Genomic DNA, 19,386 nt, shown 5'->3' on the forward strand with positions numbered 1-19,386 from the left:
GCTAAGGTCCAAGATGAAGAAAAAGCATCGATAAAAGTGGGGGAAAAAACGGCAGGATGGTGAAAAGCTGGAGCTAAAAACGGTGAAAAGTGTTATTTTTCCTCATCGGAAAAAGATGTCTTTAAAATGAATAGAACAAAACCACGTGCATTTTTTCTTTTTTTCCTTTTTTAAGCTTTCTAGTTTTTCTTCTTTACCAATCACTTTGTTCCAAAAGAGTCATCATCACCGCCTATATGACCGACCTTCCTTTAAAGAGACACTTTTAAAGTGAGTCTTTGGAGGTAATTATAAACTTATTTATAAAAGGACCAAACAGGCATCTAATTCGTCTGCTTCGAAAATACATGTGTCCCGTCTCGTTTTCTTGTGTATCTTCTTCTCCAATACTATTATTTGCTCGCTAGACAAAACTACCAAAATGTCTTTTATTTTAAAATTGTACACAAATTACTTATAATGTATTCATTTCAATTCATTACATGTGGGTTTTCTTAATAAGTATAGTGAAATATAGAGAAAATAAATGAATTGCTATTTTTTGAAAAGTGCATAGAAATGTTGCAAATACATAAGTATTTACAAACTAGGCAAACACATTAATAATGACTTTAGTAGAATGGGTCCTTGGGGGGGGGGGGGGGGGGGGAAGAAAATAATAAAGACAGAGTCCAGGAAGTGGAGGCCCCAACAAACAAAGAGAATGATTCATCTTTCGACTGAACCCCTTGAAGTAGTCATCTTTTTTTTTTTTTTTTTTTTTTTTCTTTTTTGACAATCTTGAAGTAGTCATATTTTGGTTGAGAAAATGTGATGTGTGAGTGTGACACTTATTATATGTCTAATGTACGTAATAGTGGATGACCATTTCATACAAAAATACCTAACGAAAATTTGTAATACAGGTTGCCATAAAAAACTCTACTTAAAACTCAATTGGAAATTATTCAATTTTAATTTCATTTCCATATTAAATCGAACATCCAAATAAAAAAACTGAATAAAAAGAAGGGAATTAGGCAAGTGACCGTTACGACGACATCTACAGGTAATGTATGTATTTGTAAGTAGTAAAAGGACCACCGAACGTCTTAAACGTGTTAATGCTATGAACATGTTAATAACACGTGAAATCATTGTGGCTTTGATCGATCGCGTTTGTTATTTACTTTTTTAAAGCCTTCAATCCAATTTTGGCAATTGATCAAGTTTTTTTTTTTTATGTGTAGTAGTCTTCTCACTCGTCTAACAACATCTCGCGTTACATAGATAAAAATTGCCTTGACTTAATTAATCTGCCCACCAGTTGTTCGTCAAAATTCCCAAATGAAATTTTCGTCAAATCACCCTATGTTTTGTGTGGAGATTATGTTTACTACATTCTGCTACTTCGTTAATGTAGTACAAGAAAATCTTTATTCTTCATGAACTGTGTCTCATTCTTCTCCAAATTTTGCTTTTTTACTGAGTTTAGAGTTAAGACCAATCTAGAGTCTGACAACTTGTATTGTTTAACATCTTTTACAACCACTGTTGGATATATGTAACTTCTCAATTGGCGTACTCTTTTCTTTATCAGGCAAAGAAGCTAAGACCAGTTCACGAGTGGCACAGAAACCATTGTTTTCGGCTTCAGCTACTGGAGGTCTACAGCTCCAAAATAGTTCAATGGAAAAACTACAGGACCATAGGAAGCTTTATGTTGTTAACAGGCTTTCTCCACTTGACATTATTGATGCCTATGTATACTTCTTGACCCTGATGTCACATCCAACAAGGTACACCACATTTCACCCCTTAATTTAATTATCTTCACGTAATTTGGTACGGCCATGGATCTTTCTCTTTAGAATCTATCTAATTAAACTATAAGAAAACAGAAGGCAAGAAACTTGTCCAAAAGACGTCCGGCTATAAAAATTGTTGTTGTCCACTAAATGGTTCTTTTGTCTTCTGAAGACTTATATGGTCAAATATAAACTTGTTATATATTTTAATATTCTTGATTTTTTTGCTATAATGGAGGGTGTTTAAGCTCTCAAGAATCTCCGAATATCCTGATTAGCGTAGACAATTAAAAATATATCCCAACATCATGGATTACCACTACTATCTTGAATTGTTTTATTATAGAAATTTTTACATTTTGAGAGAGTTTCCTTTCACGTTCTAAGAATAGGACCGTTTGTTATGCTACAATAATGCGATTAACGGTGAAATAAAGAATTTTTTGATCAAATTATTCGACGCGTGTGCCAATTGTTTTCTTTTGATTTTTTTGTCCCTCTAATCTTTTCAATAGGCAAAAACAGAGGTCAATGCTTCTTTGCTTGGCTCGACCTTAGACATTAACATCTTCTTCTTAGTCAGAATCTTTTTGACTTTTGAGAATTTTTCTTCTCCTGATTGCTAGGAGCACGAGTTACAATCTAGGTTTCTTACGGAGAGGTAAAATGTTAACAAAGAGAAAACAAACTTAAGGAATAGGGCTAATCTTTTATTATATCAAGTAGTGTAGTTTAGATTAATTACTACCCTAATGTCGGTAGATGGTGAGAGAGGCTACTCCTTCTACGTCTTCAAAATGTACATTGGTAAAGGAATTTCTCAGATCTTGTGTTTTTTTTTTTTTAAATCCTTATTTTAGTTTACATTTTTACGGTAACAACAATGACAAATTAAAAAAAGAAGAAATATTGAATTAGTGGCGTTATGAATGAGTCAGCTTTCTTCCTGCATTGGGTTAATTTGGCCGGCAAATCTTTGAACTCGTTATTATATAGACCTTATTGTCTTCTTTATATGTTTGCCTCCATTACACATTCGTCTCAACTCCCCGATTTGCCCCTGGTTTTAAAAGCTTGTCTTGTTTCCTTTGTGAAAGGGCTAACGGGTGATGCTTTGGTGAAGGTTTTTTCTGGTCCTCCTGGTAAGTGTTTATTCTGCATTTCTTGTTTTTGATTTAACGTCTGCATAGATTTCAAATTATAACTTTTCGTCTGAGTTGAGTATGTAGAAGAAAGTGTTATGCTTGATGATAAAAAAAAGTGGTCTTGTATTATCTTCAGGAAGAAGCAAAATATGTAGTCTTTTAATGATGCGTTAATTAAATAATTACCTGCTGCCATTGTAGATTTCATAACTGAGTTTTAGTAACTTCCGGCTCAAGCAAAAAGGAAGTTCGATATGACGGACATATCAGAATCTCTCAAGGCTATCACCACGGAGAGCGTTGATCTGGTATGTGATTTTTTTATACATCGCCACTTTTTTTGTTTGCAGATATTTGCTTTGGATAGCTATTTAAGAAGTAATTATAGAAACTATGACTGATTGCTATTTCTCATGGATCGTTGCAGGAAAATGTTCCCGTTGAAGAGGTTTTTCAACATCTCAAATGCACGAAAGAAGGGTTGACCACCAATGAAGTGCAGGAGAGACTTACCTTGTTTGGTTACAACAAACTTGAGGAGAAAAAGGTTAAAAGATACAACTTTTCAGTCTCACATTTATCCATTACTTTTCTTGTTCTCTCTCTTTTAAATCTTATGTTGATCTCTCTTTATATTTGGTTCTGCAGGAGAGTAAGATACTCAAGTTCTTGGGGTTTATGTGGAATCCACTTTCATGGGTCATGGAAGCTGCAGCCCTGATGGCCATTGGTCTTGCACATGGAGGAGTACGTCTTTTGTTCCTTCTCATGACTCCGTTCATTATTCAACAATACATAAATACATGAATTGTTGATGGTCTCGGCTTACCGCAGATTCTTAAAACAATTTTAAGACTGATGAAACTAATTTGTCTCAACTGTTCAGGGCAAGCCACCGGATTATCACGACTTCGTTGGTATTGTGGTTTTACTTTTGATAAACTCGACAATCAGTTTTGTAGAAGAAAACAATGCTGGAAATGCAGCTGCGGCTCTCATGGCTCAGTTAGCCCCTAAAGCGAAGGTATTTATTCCTTTTAGTTGTGTTCATTTAAAAATTTGATTGTAGTAGATTACTTATTTATTATTCAACTGTTTTAGTCCATCCGCGATGGGAAATGGAACGAGATAGATGCAGCTGAGTTGGTTCCAGGAGATATAGTTAGTATCAAACTGGGAGATATCATTCCTGCTGATGCTCGTCTTCTTGAAGGAGACCCTTTAAAGATTGACCAGGCAAGTTCAACTTCTATATATGAGGATATCATAGCTCTGTATCCTTATCTCTCTTTCGGCTAATCTTGGCTAGTTTTATATTCTCTCCAGTCAGCACTCACAGGTGAATCTCTTCCAGTGACCAAAAATCCCGGTTCTTCAGTGTACTCTGGTTCAACTTGCAAGCAAGGTGAAATTGAAGCAGTTGTTATTGCGACTGGTGTCCACACTTTCTTTGGAAAGGCGGCTCATCTTGTGGACAGTACCACCCATGTTGGCCACTTCCAAAAGGTTTGTTCACACTTAAGAGTAAAATAAAAATTTCAAAGGTATTTGGAGTCAGTGACTAAATATAAACTTTTGTCTATTGGTTTCCAGGTTTTGACAGCAATAGGAAATTTCTGTATCTGCTCTATTGCAGTAGGAATGGCGATTGAAATCGTCGTTATATACGGTCTCCAAAAGAGAGGGTACCGTGTTGGTATTGATAACCTTCTTGTCTTGTTGATTGGTGGAATCCCCATTGCTATGCCTACTGTTCTATCTGTTACAATGGCAATTGGTGCTCATCGCTTGGCTCAACAGGTCAGTACAAGTCTTAAAGACAGAGTCAGTTAATTTTTGTTGATTTAGTGTTTCAGTATAATGACTTTACAATCCATTTCAGGGTGCCATAACAAAGAGAATGACAGCCATTGAAGAAATGGCAGGAATGGATGTTTTGTGTAGTGACAAAACAGGTACTCTCACGCTAAACAAGCTTTCCGTGGATAAGAATCTGATCGAGGTTTGCATCTTTCTTTCTACTTACTTGATAGTTACAGATCCTGATAGGTTGGGGACGATGATGTAATAAAAGCACTTTTATCTCTTTTTGTTACAGGTGTTTAAGAGGGGTATTGACAAAGATATGGCTGTGCTTATGGCTGCAAGAGCTGCACGTTTAGAGAACCAAGATGCTATCGATACTGCAATTGTTTCAATGTTGTCAGACCCGAAAGAGGTATTGACTCAAGACTCAACTTTCCGTAAACTAGATACAACTAACTCGTATATAAACTATGATGTATTGATCTGATACTTTGTCTTCAGGCACGTGCCGGAATTCAAGAACTTCATTTTCTTCCATTCAGTCCAGCTAATAGAAGAACTGCATTAACGTACTTAGACGGAGAAGGCAAAATGCACCGTGTCAGCAAAGGCGCTCCTGAGGAGGTTACAACTTTACCTTAAGTTTACCCATTGTTTTCTGAGAGATCATTCTGACAATTTTTCCTTCTCTAGATTTTGGATATGGCACACAACAAATCAGAAATCAAGGACAAGGTACATGCTACAATCGACAAATTTGCAGAACGTGGCCTAAGATCCCTTGGGTTGGCATACCAGGTGAGACATGATTAACTAGTTTTACAAGTAAAATCTGCACTTGTTTTTAATGGAATATCTCCTGATGTGATTACGTTGTAAAAATCCTTATTCAATAATAGGAAGTACCAGATGGTGATGTTAAAGGCGAAGGTGGTCCATGGGACTTCGTAGCTCTTCTTCCTCTGTTTGATCCTCCTCGTCATGACAGTGCACAGACAATTGAGCGAGCACTTCATCTTGGAGTCAGTGTTAAAATGATCACAGGTACGAAGCCAGTCTTTAGCTCCTTTCTATATATATTTAGCTCCTACTACCTTACTAAATTGTCAAAAATCAAAATTATTACAGGTGACCAGCTTGCAATTGCCAAAGAAACAGGAAGAAGGCTCGGAATGGGCACTAACATGTACCCGTCTTCATCTTTACTCACTGAGAACAACGCTGAAGGAGTTAACATTGATGAACTTATTGAGAAAGCAGACGGTTTTGCAGGAGTCTTTCCTGGTAAAGTTACTTACTTTAAAACTACATTTGTAACTATGATCTTTCGGAAATATCTGACAAACACCTTTTTTTTTCTAATTGTTAGAACATAAGTATGAAATTGTGAAGAGATTACAATCCCGAAAACACATATGCGGTATGACTGGTGATGGAGTGAATGACGCACCTGCCTTGAAGAAAGCTGATATTGGAATTGCTGTGGATGATGCAACTGATGCTGCTCGGAGTGCTTCTGATATTGTCTTAACAGAACCCGGGCTTAGTGTTATCATCAGTGCTGTCTTGACTAGCCGTGCAATTTTCCAGAGAATGAAAAATTACACGGTACATAAATGCTTCAGCCTCAGTGACTTATTTACCTGACAGTTTAAATTTAAGATGCTTAAATTGATAATTTTTTAACCTTCATTTTGCAGATATACGCTGTTTCTATCACTATTCGTATTGTGGTAAGTTTCTACATCGAAAAGGCATCAGATTTTCACAACTACGTGGTCGTATTTTTCATCTGATAACACATTTTTTCAATGTCTGTGTTACAGATGGGTTTCATGCTTCTCTGTGTCTTCTGGGAGTTTGACTTCCCTCCATTCATGGTTCTTGTGATTGCAATCCTTAACGATGGTTAGTTACTGTTAACTTTTTTTTTATGATTCAGCTTAAGGATTTGCTGGTTCTTGAAGCATTAACTCTGATAAATTTGGTTTTATGTTAAAAAGGTACGATCATGACCATATCTAAGGACAGAGTCAAGCCTTCTCCAACTCCAGATTGTTGGAAACTCAAGGAAATTTTCGCTACTGGTGTTGTACTTGGAACTTACTTGGCAATCATGACTGTTGTGTTTTTCTGGGCAGCATACGAAACCAACTTCTTCCCTGTAAGCTACACATTAATTATCCTTCTCTTTGTTTTGACTCTAATTTCAAGTGTCAGCAGAATATAACTTTCCCTTTTTGTGGTAGAACATTTTCCATGTGAGAAACTTCAACCAGCACCATTTTGACATGAAAGACAAGAAAGTGGCTGCACATTTGAATGAACAGATGGCTTCCGCGGTCTATCTTCAAATCAGCACAATCAGCCAAGCGTTGATCTTCGTGACCCGTTCCAGGAGCTGGTCATTTGTTGAGCGTCCCGGTTTTCTTCTTGTAGTTGCTTTCCTAATTGCTCAGCTGGTAAAGAGACTTTCCTCAACTCTCTTATCCTCTCCCATAATTGCTTATAACCCTCTTCATAATACAATTTGTTAATGAAATCAAATTGTGTATTTTTAAATAGATTGCATCTGGGATATCAGCAATGGCAACATGGCCTTTTGCTGGAATCAGAAGCATTGGATGGGGTTGGACTGGAGTTATCTGGATATTCAACATAGTAACTTACATGTTACTTGATCCTATCAAATTCCTAGTCCGTTATGCTCTTAGTGGCAAATCATGGAACCGAATGGTCGAGGGGAGGGTATGTAGTAGAATACAAAGACGAAATCTCTTTACTATAAAATTTGAGTACTTGACAATTACATTTGCCTAACTAGTCTAGAACTCGTGATTTGTTTCCAGATTGCACTCACAGGCAAGAAGGATTTTGGCAAAGAAGAACGGATGGCTGCGTGGGCCACCGAGAAGCGTACACAACATGGTCTAGAGACGGGTCAAAAGCCAGTGTATGAGAGAAATAATAGCCCAACGGAGCTTAACAATATGGCTGAAGAAGCAAAAAGACGCGCAGAAATTGCAAGGTTAGATATCTGATAGTTTTAACTAACATGTATAGTAGAGAGTGTTGTTGGTATCAATCTCATGGGTGTTTTAAATTTCTGATGAAAACTGCAGAATGAGAGAGCTTCAGACATTGAAGGGGAAAGTCGAATCATCTGCAAAGCTGAAAGGCTATGATCTTAACGATGTCAACAACAACAACTACACAATCTGAGAGAGAGAGAGAGAGAGAGTCTCGATCTCTGCTCTTAATTCATTTTATCATTTCTTTTTTTCTTCTTCTATATATGTATTACTAATTCTTCTTGATAATGACATTAAATTTGATATCTTGTTGGAAGATGTCTCATGTTGTAATCTTTCATTTGATGCCTGTAACTTTACTACTTTTTTATTTGATGAAAATTCATATTTTGATGGGTTTTTTGTTCGGCCCTTTATAAAGCAGCACACACTCTTTTAATGTTAGCTCTTGATTCGGTCTCTCTTCATACATTGGAAAGAAAAGAAAGTGTTTAGAATATAGTAACTAAATTTTTAGTTCTATTCAATCATCGTATAACATTAAAGATTCTCGAGATGAGTTGCTAAAAGAAGGAAGAGAAATTAATATTAGATGAGCCTGTTCGTTTCGTTGCCGCAAGTATCTGCGGTTGCGGCAGCCGCATGTATTGTTATTCGTTTGGTTGCCGCAGGTGCTTGCGGCAAGACGCTGCGGCGAACGCTAATTCTAATTTTGGACGTCGATTAGTTGCGGCGATAAAAAAAGTTGCGTTTGCCGCAGTTGCTGCCGCTGCCGCTGCCGCCTGCGTCAACGAAACGAACACGCCCGATGTGTTGATCTTGTAACTGTGAGATCTAGTTGACTGTCTTTGATTTTGTAATGGATTTACCTTATTGTAAAAGAATTCAAAGTTACTAGATAATTGTTTTTAACCATCATCATTCGAAGATTAACTTTACAGAGTTTATACCATTCGTACGTAAGCACAGCAATTAAAAGAGAGAGAATCAAAAAGACACGCAACGTTGATTTGTTTTGTTTTGTTTCTCTAATAATCAAATTGGAACTGCGACTACTGTTCTGTCTAATTTATATAACACTCACCACACGCTTAAGCCGCGCGTGGATAAGACAAGCCAACTAAAAGTCAACTAACTTACTAACGCGTGGTACGCACGTGCTTAACTGCAGATAAGAAGAACACGCCCACACAAGAGTTAAATAAAATCTCATCGTACAAAGTACAGAGCGATCTTTGGAGATAATAATATTATTAAATCCGGTCGGAGACGACGAGACTAAAAAAGACTTCGCCGGGGGAGTTTGTTCCGGTACCGGAGTTTTATCTTTTACAAAATCTTGTTTTCTTTAGTTTCTTCTCCCACCAAACAAAACCCCCCTAGATTTAGAGATTCTGTTTTCGGATAAGGAAGTAGTTGAGTTTGATCGGTTTGTTGTTGTGTCTTAAAATTCATCAAATCAAATCAGAGGAAGAAACAAAAATGGCGTTTCTTAAGGAAGCGATTATTGTTGCCCTAATCTTCTGCAGTTACCTCTCAGTTGCTTCTTCTGTTCCTTTCATAGTTCTGCATGGTAATTATCAATTTTCCCCCTTTTCTTCTTTTTAAGTCATTGGGATCGTTTTTGAATGAGTAGATAGATACAGCAACAATCATCTTCTTTTTTTAGTTAATTAAACATTCAATCGCTTTCTCTAAGGGTATTTTAGGTTTTGGAATTCCCAAATCTCCGGAAAAAGAAAGTAAAAAGGGGTTTGTTTGTGTGTGTGTTTTGCTTTCATCAGGAATTGGGGATAAATGCAGTAATGGAGGAGTGAAACAATTCACAGAGCTTTTAAGTGATTGGTCTGGTTCTCAAGGATATTGCTTGTATGTTCTCCCTCTTTATTTATTATACCACCAAACACATTCAGATATGGCTCAAAATTTTGGTTTTTATTGTGTTTTTTTTGGTAAAATTCAGGGAGATTGGGAATGGCTCATGGGACTCATGGACCATGCCCCTCCTTGATCAGGTAGTGATTTTGTTACATGTTGGAAACTGTATGATTCTATGCTGGAAATAAAATAAGTATCTGATTTTTTGGTTTTTTTTTCTTTGTGTGTTTTTGCAGACGTCTGCTGTTTGTGACAAGGTCAGATATATACTAATACTGCATCAAGTGTTTGTTTGCTAAGTTTTGGCTTTCGAAAGTACTATTTTCATTATATATGTAATGTTTTAATCCTACAGGTGAAAAGTATGCCTGAGCTTAGTGATGGTTACAGCATTGTGGGGCTTTCTCAGGGTAACATGATCGGCCGTGCTCTCATTGAGTTTTGTGATGGAGCACCACCTGTAAGTCCCATAAACGTGCATATGCCTATATATGTGTATGAATCCTTAATATATTTGTATTAGGTTTCCTTTCTCAATCATATATAATATATTATCCTCTAATGATTGTTTGCGGTTAATAGGTTAAGAATTTTGTATCGGTGGCGGGTCCTCATGCGGGTACTGCATCGATTCCTTTCTGCGGCGTAAGTAACTTAACTTAACTCCTTCCAACATTTTGGTTTCTTCTAGAATAATAACACTGCCATTGACATGGGAACTTTTTTTTGTTAATGTTGTCTTGATTTTTGCAGGCTACATGGATTTGCATCATGTTGGACAGTATGATCAAAGCAGAGATCTATAGCGACTATTTGCAGGTATGAAGGAGTATTTTATCTGCTTCTGCGTGAGTTTTTCTGTTAAACTAAGTACATCTGTTTTGAGTTTCAGGAACATTTGGCTCCTAGTGGTTTTCTCAAAATCCCAACTGTAAGTTGTTTTCCTGTTAAAGGTTTAGAAGTGTCGGGCTTGTCATTCTTGTTATAACTTAATGCCTTCATATAGGACATAGCTGGTTACATGGAAGGTTGTAGGTTTCTCCCAAAGCTAAACAATGAATATCCAGTCAAGAACTCTACTTATAAAGAGAGGTTCTCAAGCTTGGAAAATCTTGTGCTTATTATGGTGAGTCATCGAAGCCCGCTTCTCTGCTATTAACGTACAAGTTTCTATTGATGGTAATGCTTTTTATATTGAATATCAGTTTGAGCATGACACAATACTGATTCCTAAAGAGACCTCATGGTTTGGATATTATCCTGATGGGTCTTTTAAGACCATTCTTCCGCCGCAAGAGGTAATTTAAACTCTTCAATCATTGTTTCAAATGGCTTGGTTCTGCAGTTACATCCGGGTATGGTAAATGTTTGGATTTTTTTCCTTTTGTAGACCAAGCTCTATACTGAGGACTGGATCGGTTTGAGAACCTTGGATGAAGCTGGAAAGGTGAAGTTCGTTAACGTCTCTGGAAATCATCTTCAGATATCTCAAGCAGACATGAAGAAGCATATAGTGCCATACCTCTCTGACAAAGCATCATCGTCATCATTCACAACAATGTCAGTTTCCGAGTCATCTTCCTCACCCCAGTGGCTTCCAAGTGTAGGGACTGTTATTATGGATCTGATTGGTCCAGAAGTTGATCAGCTTCAGCTTGTGCTGCGTCATGTCTGATTCTGATGTTCTCTGTTGTTGTATGTCTTCTTACTAAACACATTCGTCATGTGATAAATCTGTAACTTGACGGTAAAACAAGAAAAGTATTCCAAAATCCTTCTCAAAAGGTTCTTATATTAATGATAAAATGTCAAATATATATGTCACAAGAAATGGATAGAGCCTTAAAAGAAAAAGGGATGTAAGAACGCCATTGATGTTATTACAGAAAATCTCCGAACGAGACAAAGAAACATAAGTCCACATATATATATCACAACAGCTTTCTGTCTTCAATCCAATCAAACATCTTCTGAGGCAAATTCTGATTCTTTGCAGCATGAGCCTGAAGCTTGACTTGTATAGTTCGAGAGATGCAGAGGTATTCTATCACTATGATTTGCTAAGAAAAAGGATCAAATCCTATTATAAGATACTTTCTTTCCTTTAGAAGATTCTGCCTGATGATGCTCGAGATTGCGAAGCACAATTTTCGCAAAGATCCTGGCTCCACGAGGCACATTCGCAGCTGCAGCTGCTGAACGCAAGGCTCTTGCTTCTCCAGCGTTCTGCATCAAGCTTGCGTGATGCATTGCGTGACGACCTCCAGGTATTGTAAACTGCAATTTCATCGGTTAGTATTAAAGTGCAACTGACTGAAAAAAACACAGACAAACAAAACAAAACAAAATAAAAAGTGAAAAATACCTGAAGAAGCGCAAAAGCTGCACAAGCTTTGAGTGTATCATCATGGTTTCGCAACATTGCAACAAATCTTCCAATTTCGGAACCACTGCATCTCAAGTGGCCAGCTTCTGGGATTCGAGCTTTCTCTGCGACTTGTGCTAACATAGATGGAGCAAATGATAAAGCACCACCTGTAAAGATTTGGTGCTCCATGAAAGTTTTAATAAATGCTCCAATGTGTTTAAGAGCCATCATTCTAGCACCATTTAAGGTAACACTTTTAGATGCACTTTCCGATGAAGTCCCTATCATCGCGTATTCATCCATCCTGTATAATAAAATAGATAGATAAGATCAAAGTCAGATTTAGTATAACAGAGAAATATGCCAAATATGTATCTTTAATGTGATATTAATTAAGCTTTCATTACCTTCCATCAAACATGTAAGCCAATGCTAATGCTGCCATGAAACGAGCCATTTTGGAAACAGAAGTCAAGCAGAGGTGAACAAGTGATTTAACTCCCCCTTCCTCCACAATCCGCAGAGCGTTACCAGGGTTAAAAGCAAGATTCCACAGAGCTCCTGCAGCAGTTTCATGTACATCCTGGAAAAGGTAAAAGCAAGATTAGATGAACTTTAAAGGGTAGGACATGGGAACTTACAAGGAAACAAATTACCTCAGCTTCAGATCCTGCAAGAGCAATCAGAGGCGGTATACCACCATCACGACCAATTGCAATGCTGATAGAAAAATATCATAAAATAAATAAACAATTAAGGTTTTACGTAAATTGCTTTGATGCAGCTCGAAAGCTGCATTGATATATACAAGCTGCATCAACATATGCACACATCCAAGCATACGATAACAAATTAATAAATAAATTCAAAGGGTTGCACCTGTTTGCTTCTGAGACAGATAGTCCCCAAAGAGCACCAGCTGCTCTCTCTTGGAGACCTGTGGATGCATTTGAACAGGACTTCGCAAGTGCCACCTATTATAAATTATATGATCAGAAAGAAGTGATAAGTTGCCTGAAGGTGAAGCTGAAACACATAAATGAAATATACAAAATTAAAACAGATAGAAAAGGAAACATATTACCAAGGCTTCAACACCACCAAATGCAGCAATGGATTCTCGATTCTTGTCATCGAATGATAAATTCCAAAGAGCGCCAGCAGCTTCCTGTTTAACACCATCATGTAGCGATTGCGTAAGCTGAACAAGAGCATCTAATGCACCAGCCTCTTGTCCAACAGCAGCATTATTATTGTTGCTATCACCATGAGCAGCTAGATTAGCCAAAGCACGAGCCGCCTGAAAAAGGACAATTTGTCAGAAATCCGTCACTCAAAATTTCACAAGCAAAGTTAATTAAAAAATAATAATGAGGTGCATTCGAAAACAATGACGTACCTGTTCTTGAGCCCCTTCATACTTGCAATTCCGAGCTAACATCACCAAGGCATGAACACCTCCTGCTTTTGCAACTTCCGTGCTGCATTTGTCGTCTGCTGCTAAGTTCGCTAACGCCCCAGCAGCACGTTCCTAATCACACAAAAAAGGTAGATATCTTCTTTTAGAAAGAACCAATAATAACACTAAAAGAACATAGTAACTACTAACAACTAGCACCACAAATTAAGACTACCAAATCTAGCAAATCTTTGTATTTTTCGTGAACCATAACACAAACGGATAAACTAAAGGTTTACATTATAAATCCCTGTGTGAACACGTAGTAGTTTTTATAATCAATCTTCGCACCATAATAAGTAGCCAGAAGTGTTAATTTTGGATATTTCCAAATCAAAAGTGCAAGGTTTTAAAGGTGGCAAGCGTGTACCAGAACTCCATCACAGCCAGTTGGCCATCTAAAGATAAGATCGACTAACGCATTCACTCCTCCAGCTTGAGCAATCGCGTTCTAATAAAAAATAAACAAGAAACAACCATGTTAGTTAAAAAGAGCAAAAGGTTCAAGTGTGTTTAACTCTTTACAAGAGGACCTTACCTTATGCTCCTCTCCAACAGAGAGATTCCATAGCCCACCAGCAGCTTCTTCAGCCACAAGTCTATTCATAGACTTTGCCAAACCAGCAAGAACACTGATCCCTCCTTCGTCGGCAACGGCCTTTGCAACTTTAGCATTTACTGACAAGTTTGCAATAGCCTTTGCAGCTTCTGACTGAAGACCTTCTCGCCAAGATTTAGCAAGTTCTAGAAGAAGTCGGATCCCTCCATCTCGCATAACTGCTTCGGCTCTTCCACAGTCTATACTAGCATTCTCATCATCAACAACGATGAAAGTTGCAAGTCCTGTGGCTGCTCGCTCTTGGACATCCTCTTGTGTGCTTTGCATTAAACTAAGAAGCAATGTAGCTCCCTGATTCAGCCAGAACTCGTTAACTCCTTGTGAACTGCTCTCTGCAATTCGTAGAAGTGTATGAGAAATGATCCACTCAATCCAAAGCATTATTTCATCGATGCTTTTATCCTTTTTAATCAAATCTCTCCAGTAAGCAAATATATCCTTTGGTTTCTTTGAGTTGTCGGCAAATATAGAAGCCAGCTCATCAAAAGTATTGGTAAACATAGCAAGCAAGACCTTCCCTTTGAATTTATTGGAGCTGAAACTTTTATCCTCTTCGAGAAAAGGGCAGTTTAAAGCACACAAAACTTTCAAGCTCTGCGATGATTTCAACAGCCGCGAAACTGCAATATGGTCAATGGTGGTTCTGGAGACATCCAAACAGGTCAATTTCGGTAGCTTCTCCCAATTATCTAATGCAACTTTCCACTTTATGTTTGATGTCCCGGCAACAGAGAGGTAGCGAACAGACACAACTTTTCCCAGTGCTTCTTCGTTAATGTTCAGACAATCTATGAATCCAAGATCACTGAGCTGTGGACAATGTTTCGCCAAAGACTCTATAGCCTCAGAAGTAATATCCCTCATGCCAGAAACCCGTAGCTTTTTCAGTTTAGGACAGCAAAAGGCTATAACTCTTATAGCATCACTAGTGATCTTCTCACAGAAGTCAGGTCCAAGTTGAAGGCTCTCAAGAGCTTCATGTCGTGCAGCAATCATAGACAATGTAGCATCCGTAATCTTCCTACAATAGTCGCCGCTAATTTCAAGCAGTTTCCTTGCTCTCAAATGAATGATGGCATCAGCAGAGTCAACGCCACGAAACCTAATCTTCTGAAGATGAGCACACCTAGTTGCAAGAGTAGGTGCCATCGAAAGATCAAACTTGTGAGCACGAAGATCCAACGAATTCCACAGACAAGAAGAAGCACCAAGGCTTCTCCATGTCCTACAAGTGGATGCTAAGCTAGCTCTATCGCGATAATTCAATCGAGTAAACAGATAAAGTACTGTATCATAAGGCAAACTAGTCCAATCCGCATAATCTTCAACCTTAGGTGCAACATCCTCGTCGTTACCAATCAGAGGATAACGATAACTTGGTGACTCAAGCTTGTTCTTTCCTTTTTCCTCCACTCTCTGCCGCACCCTACGACTCATATCTTTGATCAGATGTATAAATACACACACTCTAAATGAGAAATCCCTCTAGCAGCTACCAAAATTAAAACAGATCCTACTCCGCAATAGATATAATCCAAACCTGTAGAAACAAGAAGAAACATAAAAGATCAAAACAAGTCCACCAATTTGTAAAATTTAGAATAACCCAATGGTTAGCTCCCAAAACTAGAGAAACCAAATTCAACAAAAATGGACAGAACTGAGAATGAGAACAAAAACCCTCGAATAGACAAGACAGACTTAAAAAAAGAAACACAAATCTCTGGCCTTTAACTATTCGAATTCAATTCAGACAAAGCTCCATTGGAAAAAGTGAAAAGAGTGATGATGATGATGGTCGGAGAGAATTCAGGCGAAGGCTAAAGAAACTGTATTTTTAACACACAAAAGAGAGGAAGAGGGCAAAACACACCTTAAAGTAATCACCTTTCGAGAAAAAAGAGAGGACCTTTCTCTTCTCTTATTCCGAGAGACAGAGAAAGAAGGGAGAATTTGAGGAATTGGGTAATGAAGATGAAGAAAGAGAGAGAGAGAAAGAGAAAGAGACGAGAAGGGCGGTGTTGAAACCACAGCTCATATAGGAGGAATTTGCAAATTGTAAGAGAGCTTCAATCACCTCCTTTGCACGGTACATTATATATTACTAATTACCACTCCTCTTTTCTTCTTTTTTCTTTTTTCTTTTCTTTTTTTTTCTTTCAAAGTTAATTAAGATTTTTTACTTAATGTTACCATTTTCTTTTGAATATTTTTGATATATGTTATTTTTCACTTTTTTTTTGTTTGACTAGTGTTCTAAAATGTGGTAAACCTTGTTTATGAATAAAGATAAGTAATATCGCCATGGATCGTTATAAAAATAATGTAATGGTACTAATGTTAATCGAGTTTTCGTGGGTAATATGTATATTATATCAAAACTTATTTAAATTTTGATTCGAAAAATATAATGACATTTTAACGAATTAACCGTTTTTTGTCACATTTACATTGAATTGTAAAAAAAAAAAAGTAACACAACTTTTTGTATGATCAATCAAATACTTTTTAATCATTAATTTCATATGTCAATATAATTAACTTTTTGGTAAATAATTAATTACATATCTAATATAACTTTGTTTTATAATTTAGTAATAGGTTTTACTAATTTTAGACTTAAATTTAAGTACTAATAACGCATATCATCAACACAGGGCGACATGTGTCTTATGCCTTTAATAGTGAAGATTATTTCATAATTAAGTAGTGGCTTTTATGATACTTCTTATATAATTTTTAAGACTAATTTGTTTTTAAGCAGAAACAATCATAAACCATGTATGACATGTGTTTTATGCCAAAGAGGGATGTTTTTCTTTAATAGTTAAGGATTTAATTCAAAATCTAAACTCATACCAAATCATGTAGATTTTAAAAATCCCATTACTTTTTATCTCTCTCTCACAAAAGTCGAAAAAGTCTTCTTTCAGAAATCGAAGACCAAAATAAGAACCGAGTTCAACAACAGTCGTTTAGAGTAAGATTTGCACATTTTAGGTAAAAGCCAAATTATAAAAGAGAAAAGTGCACATTAACTATTGCTATTAATAAACAGTCTCTTTTCTTGTAACGAGAACTTTATGTTAAGAGGGGAAAACATTCAAAGTCTTCAATCTTCGATATCATAACTATTTTGGCTCCATGTGTTTCAATTTCGTCAATCCCATTAGCAAACTTTTCCAGATATGCAACAAGAAAAGTTTTAAAGTAAACAAAAAATGTCCCATCAAAGTTTGCATCTAACGTTTGCAGGGAAGGGAGATCAAAAACTTATAATTAAAACTCTGCTTTTCTTCAACGCTTTCTATCTGCCCGCCATTTGTATACTGGTTTACCATTTGGATTGAGTATCTCGTCTTCACGCAGCTTACGTTTGCGACCCTTTTTCTGTCCATTTAAAAAGCCTCTTAATCAGAGATTGTTCTACTTCTAGTTGCATTAAACATTTGGAGACTGATGATATTATTACCTGTAATTCCTTCTGCATTGACATATCCGCGTATAACTTTTCCAAATTATTAGCCCTGCTCCTCCGTGCCTCAAGGTCTCTATAAGACCTATCCATTTTCCTGTTTCAAGAAATAGAAGATGATGAGTATTGCTTATACCTATGATACCCTTGGAAACATCTAATGCATTTCAGAGACATACTTTTTAATATCTCTCGGGATCCCTCTCGCAGAGATATCACTTCTGCTTCTACTTTCTGACTCCAGTTCTCTAGCCTCCTCTCTGATAAAGAAGCACCAGCGTTACAGATCATAACACAACGTAATTAACGTGGTACCATTAATGTCTTTTGAATCTTGAGGAAACGAGGTTTTCCAGTGTCTAATATGAAGAATCACATTGAAAGAGAAAAGTATGAAAAAGCTGCACCAAGTAAGAAAGGACTAAAACGTTGGGATTAACCTGTCTTCTGCATAGTAAACATGTCTACGGCTTGACTGACCCTCAGTACATTGAAGTGATGAAGTAAGCTTGTCAATTTTCTACAAAAGATAAAGAGAATAATGGATGAATATGATTGCAACCAGAAAGCTCTCGGGCAGTGAATGAGGAAAGACTACTTACGTTTTTCTCACTCTGCCATTTTTGGAACACATATCCTATATCTTGGGTCTTCATTATCATGAGCTCTTCCGCAGAGTATTTATTTACCTCATCCCTGAAAACAATATCTTTGTCAAAATATACAGACCAAGGAGAAAAGGCGAGGAACCATGAGAGTAACAAAAGAAATGGTGAAAACGACAAAATTAGATATGTTTACTTTGGTCTATGATTTCCACGTTCTGTTTTACTATTGATCATCTTAAAGTTGAATTCATCTGGATTCTTGAATGCCGCCTTCTGCCTAAGTATCTACAGTAAAATTAAGAATAAAAACGGCGTTAGAGAAGCTGAACTCTACAACACAAGCTAGCTAAGAATAATGCCTTGAATGGTTTTGAGTTTCTTTAGCTATCTCACAGATATAAACCAGTCAATCAATCACTTAAACCAACAAATGTCTATACTTGAAAGACTACTACATAAACATATTCTGCTAAAGCCCTGAGACCTCTCAACAGCAGAATCATAGCAAAGATACAATTGCAAAACAGAGAGTGTGTGTAAGTGGTACCTTTAAAGTATCCTGCTTTTTGTGATAAGCTTTAGCTCGGATAACATAATCCTTATGCTTCTCGAGGAGACCAAACTTCTTTCTCGCTTGCCTGATACATATAAAAATCCAAACTTTAATATAAAAAAGAGAAATTTGGCAAAACAAAAACGAAGAAAGAAGAAGAGCAAATCCAAACTTACGGCTGAGATCGCTCCTTATGAGCAGGCCGTGGAACACAATTACGCAGAGACGACATGTTTGATGGCTCTTAACTCTGCAAATACAGTCACACGAAAACTCTAGGATTAAGAGAGAGCTTAAACATCATCTTAAACGTCTAAACCTACTCGAGTTCATGAACTTAATGAATTTTATACTAAAACCTAATTACAAGTCTGAACATCCTAAAGTCTAAACCTAACTATGAACTGATGCTGAATTGAGAAAAGAGGAAAAGGGAAAAAGGCAAAAAGCCAAAGTATTATCTCACGTGAATTACAGGGGAACCCTAGAAGTTAGATGACGTCCAGGATAAAAAGATGAAAGTAGAAGAAGCAATCGCCGGGAACACCGATGACCTGAAACTCGATTTCTGGAGAGGGGTAGAGAAGTCGGCGAGACAGACCAAGAGTTTAGGGTTTTTGAGGGATAAAAGACAACTGAAACCGAAACCTTCTGGC

At 37.1% G+C, this 19,386-nt stretch overlaps 4 protein-coding genes across 9 annotated transcripts; 2 read left to right on the forward strand and 2 right to left on the reverse strand.

The window, feature by feature from the left end:
• Nucleotides 1-955: 955 nt before the first annotated feature.
• LOC104789798 (ATPase 7, plasma membrane-type-like) lies at nt 956-8,170 on the forward strand. 4 transcript variants are annotated; one of them, XM_087451653.1, is made up of 24 exons: nt 956-1,048; nt 1,580-1,778; nt 2,885-2,929; nt 3,134-3,240; nt 3,360-3,479; nt 3,581-3,679; nt 3,819-3,956; nt 4,034-4,168; nt 4,259-4,438; nt 4,526-4,732; nt 4,815-4,934; nt 5,031-5,150; nt 5,240-5,362; nt 5,432-5,536; nt 5,638-5,782; nt 5,867-6,022; nt 6,108-6,346; nt 6,439-6,471; nt 6,565-6,646; nt 6,742-6,902; nt 6,988-7,200; nt 7,304-7,486; nt 7,588-7,766; nt 7,861-8,170. In XM_087451653.1, exons 4-24 carry the CDS (start codon nt 3,187-3,189, stop codon nt 7,958-7,960), a joined length of 2,892 nt encoding a protein of 963 aa, XP_087307779.1. In that variant the 5' UTR covers nt 956-1,048; nt 1,580-1,778; nt 2,885-2,929; nt 3,134-3,186; the 3' UTR covers nt 7,961-8,170. The 4 variants fall into 4 exon arrangements, with proteins under 4 accessions (XP_087307779.1, XP_087307780.1, XP_087307778.1 ...); XM_087451654.1 differs by lacking the exons at nt 956-1,048; nt 1,580-1,778 and adding an exon at nt 2,227-2,448; XM_087451652.1 differs by lacking the exons at nt 956-1,048; nt 1,580-1,778 and having other exon boundaries at nt 2,809-2,929.
• A 708-nt stretch (nt 8,171-8,878) lies between these two features.
• LOC147945085 (uncharacterized) lies at nt 8,879-11,479 on the forward strand. Of its 3 annotated transcripts, XM_087451656.1 has the most exons (12): nt 8,962-9,081; nt 9,239-9,343; nt 9,555-9,639; nt 9,734-9,785; nt 9,885-9,905; nt 10,004-10,108; nt 10,231-10,293; nt 10,402-10,467; nt 10,541-10,579; nt 10,655-10,774; nt 10,854-10,946; nt 11,039-11,479. In XM_087451656.1, exons 2-12 carry the CDS (start codon nt 9,253-9,255, stop codon nt 11,321-11,323), a joined length of 1,020 nt encoding a protein of 339 aa, XP_087307782.1. In that variant the 5' UTR covers nt 8,962-9,081; nt 9,239-9,252; the 3' UTR covers nt 11,324-11,479. The 3 variants fall into 3 exon arrangements, with proteins under 3 accessions (XP_087307784.1, XP_087307782.1, XP_087307783.1); XM_087451658.1 differs by lacking the exon at nt 9,885-9,905 and having other exon boundaries at nt 8,879-9,081; nt 9,734-9,803; XM_087451657.1 differs by lacking the exons at nt 8,962-9,081; nt 9,885-9,905 and having other exon boundaries at nt 9,110-9,343; nt 9,734-9,803.
• LOC147945086 (protein ARABIDILLO 2-like) lies at nt 11,413-16,209 on the reverse strand. Its single transcript, XM_087451655.1, has 10 exons — nt 15,968-16,209; nt 14,014-15,634; nt 13,846-13,926; nt 13,416-13,547; nt 13,101-13,316; nt 12,896-12,990; nt 12,673-12,736; nt 12,424-12,599; nt 12,014-12,320; nt 11,413-11,925 (listed from the first exon to the last, which is right to left on the reverse strand). The coding sequence occupies exons 2-10, from the start codon at nt 15,529-15,531 to the stop codon at nt 11,722-11,724; spliced, it is 2,793 nt and encodes a 930-aa protein (XP_087307781.1). The 5' UTR covers nt 15,532-15,634; nt 15,968-16,209; the 3' UTR covers nt 11,413-11,721.
• A 985-nt stretch (nt 16,210-17,194) lies between these two features.
• LOC147945087 (putative U3 small nucleolar RNA-associated protein 11) lies at nt 17,195-19,385 on the reverse strand. Its single transcript, XM_087451660.1, has 9 exons — nt 19,197-19,385; nt 18,907-18,980; nt 18,725-18,815; nt 18,371-18,462; nt 18,172-18,265; nt 18,010-18,089; nt 17,749-17,829; nt 17,567-17,666; nt 17,195-17,484 (listed from the first exon to the last, which is right to left on the reverse strand). Exons 2-9 carry the CDS (start codon nt 18,960-18,962, stop codon nt 17,392-17,394), a joined length of 687 nt encoding a protein of 228 aa, XP_087307786.1. The 5' UTR covers nt 18,963-18,980; nt 19,197-19,385; the 3' UTR covers nt 17,195-17,391.
• Nucleotide 19,386: the final 1 nt, after the last annotated feature.

This window comes from Camelina sativa, chromosome 5 (genome assembly GCF_030686135.1).
Source record: "Camelina sativa cultivar CO46 ecotype springtype chromosome 5, ASM3068613v1".
NCBI lineage: Eukaryota > Viridiplantae > Streptophyta > Magnoliopsida > Brassicales > Brassicaceae > Camelina > Camelina sativa.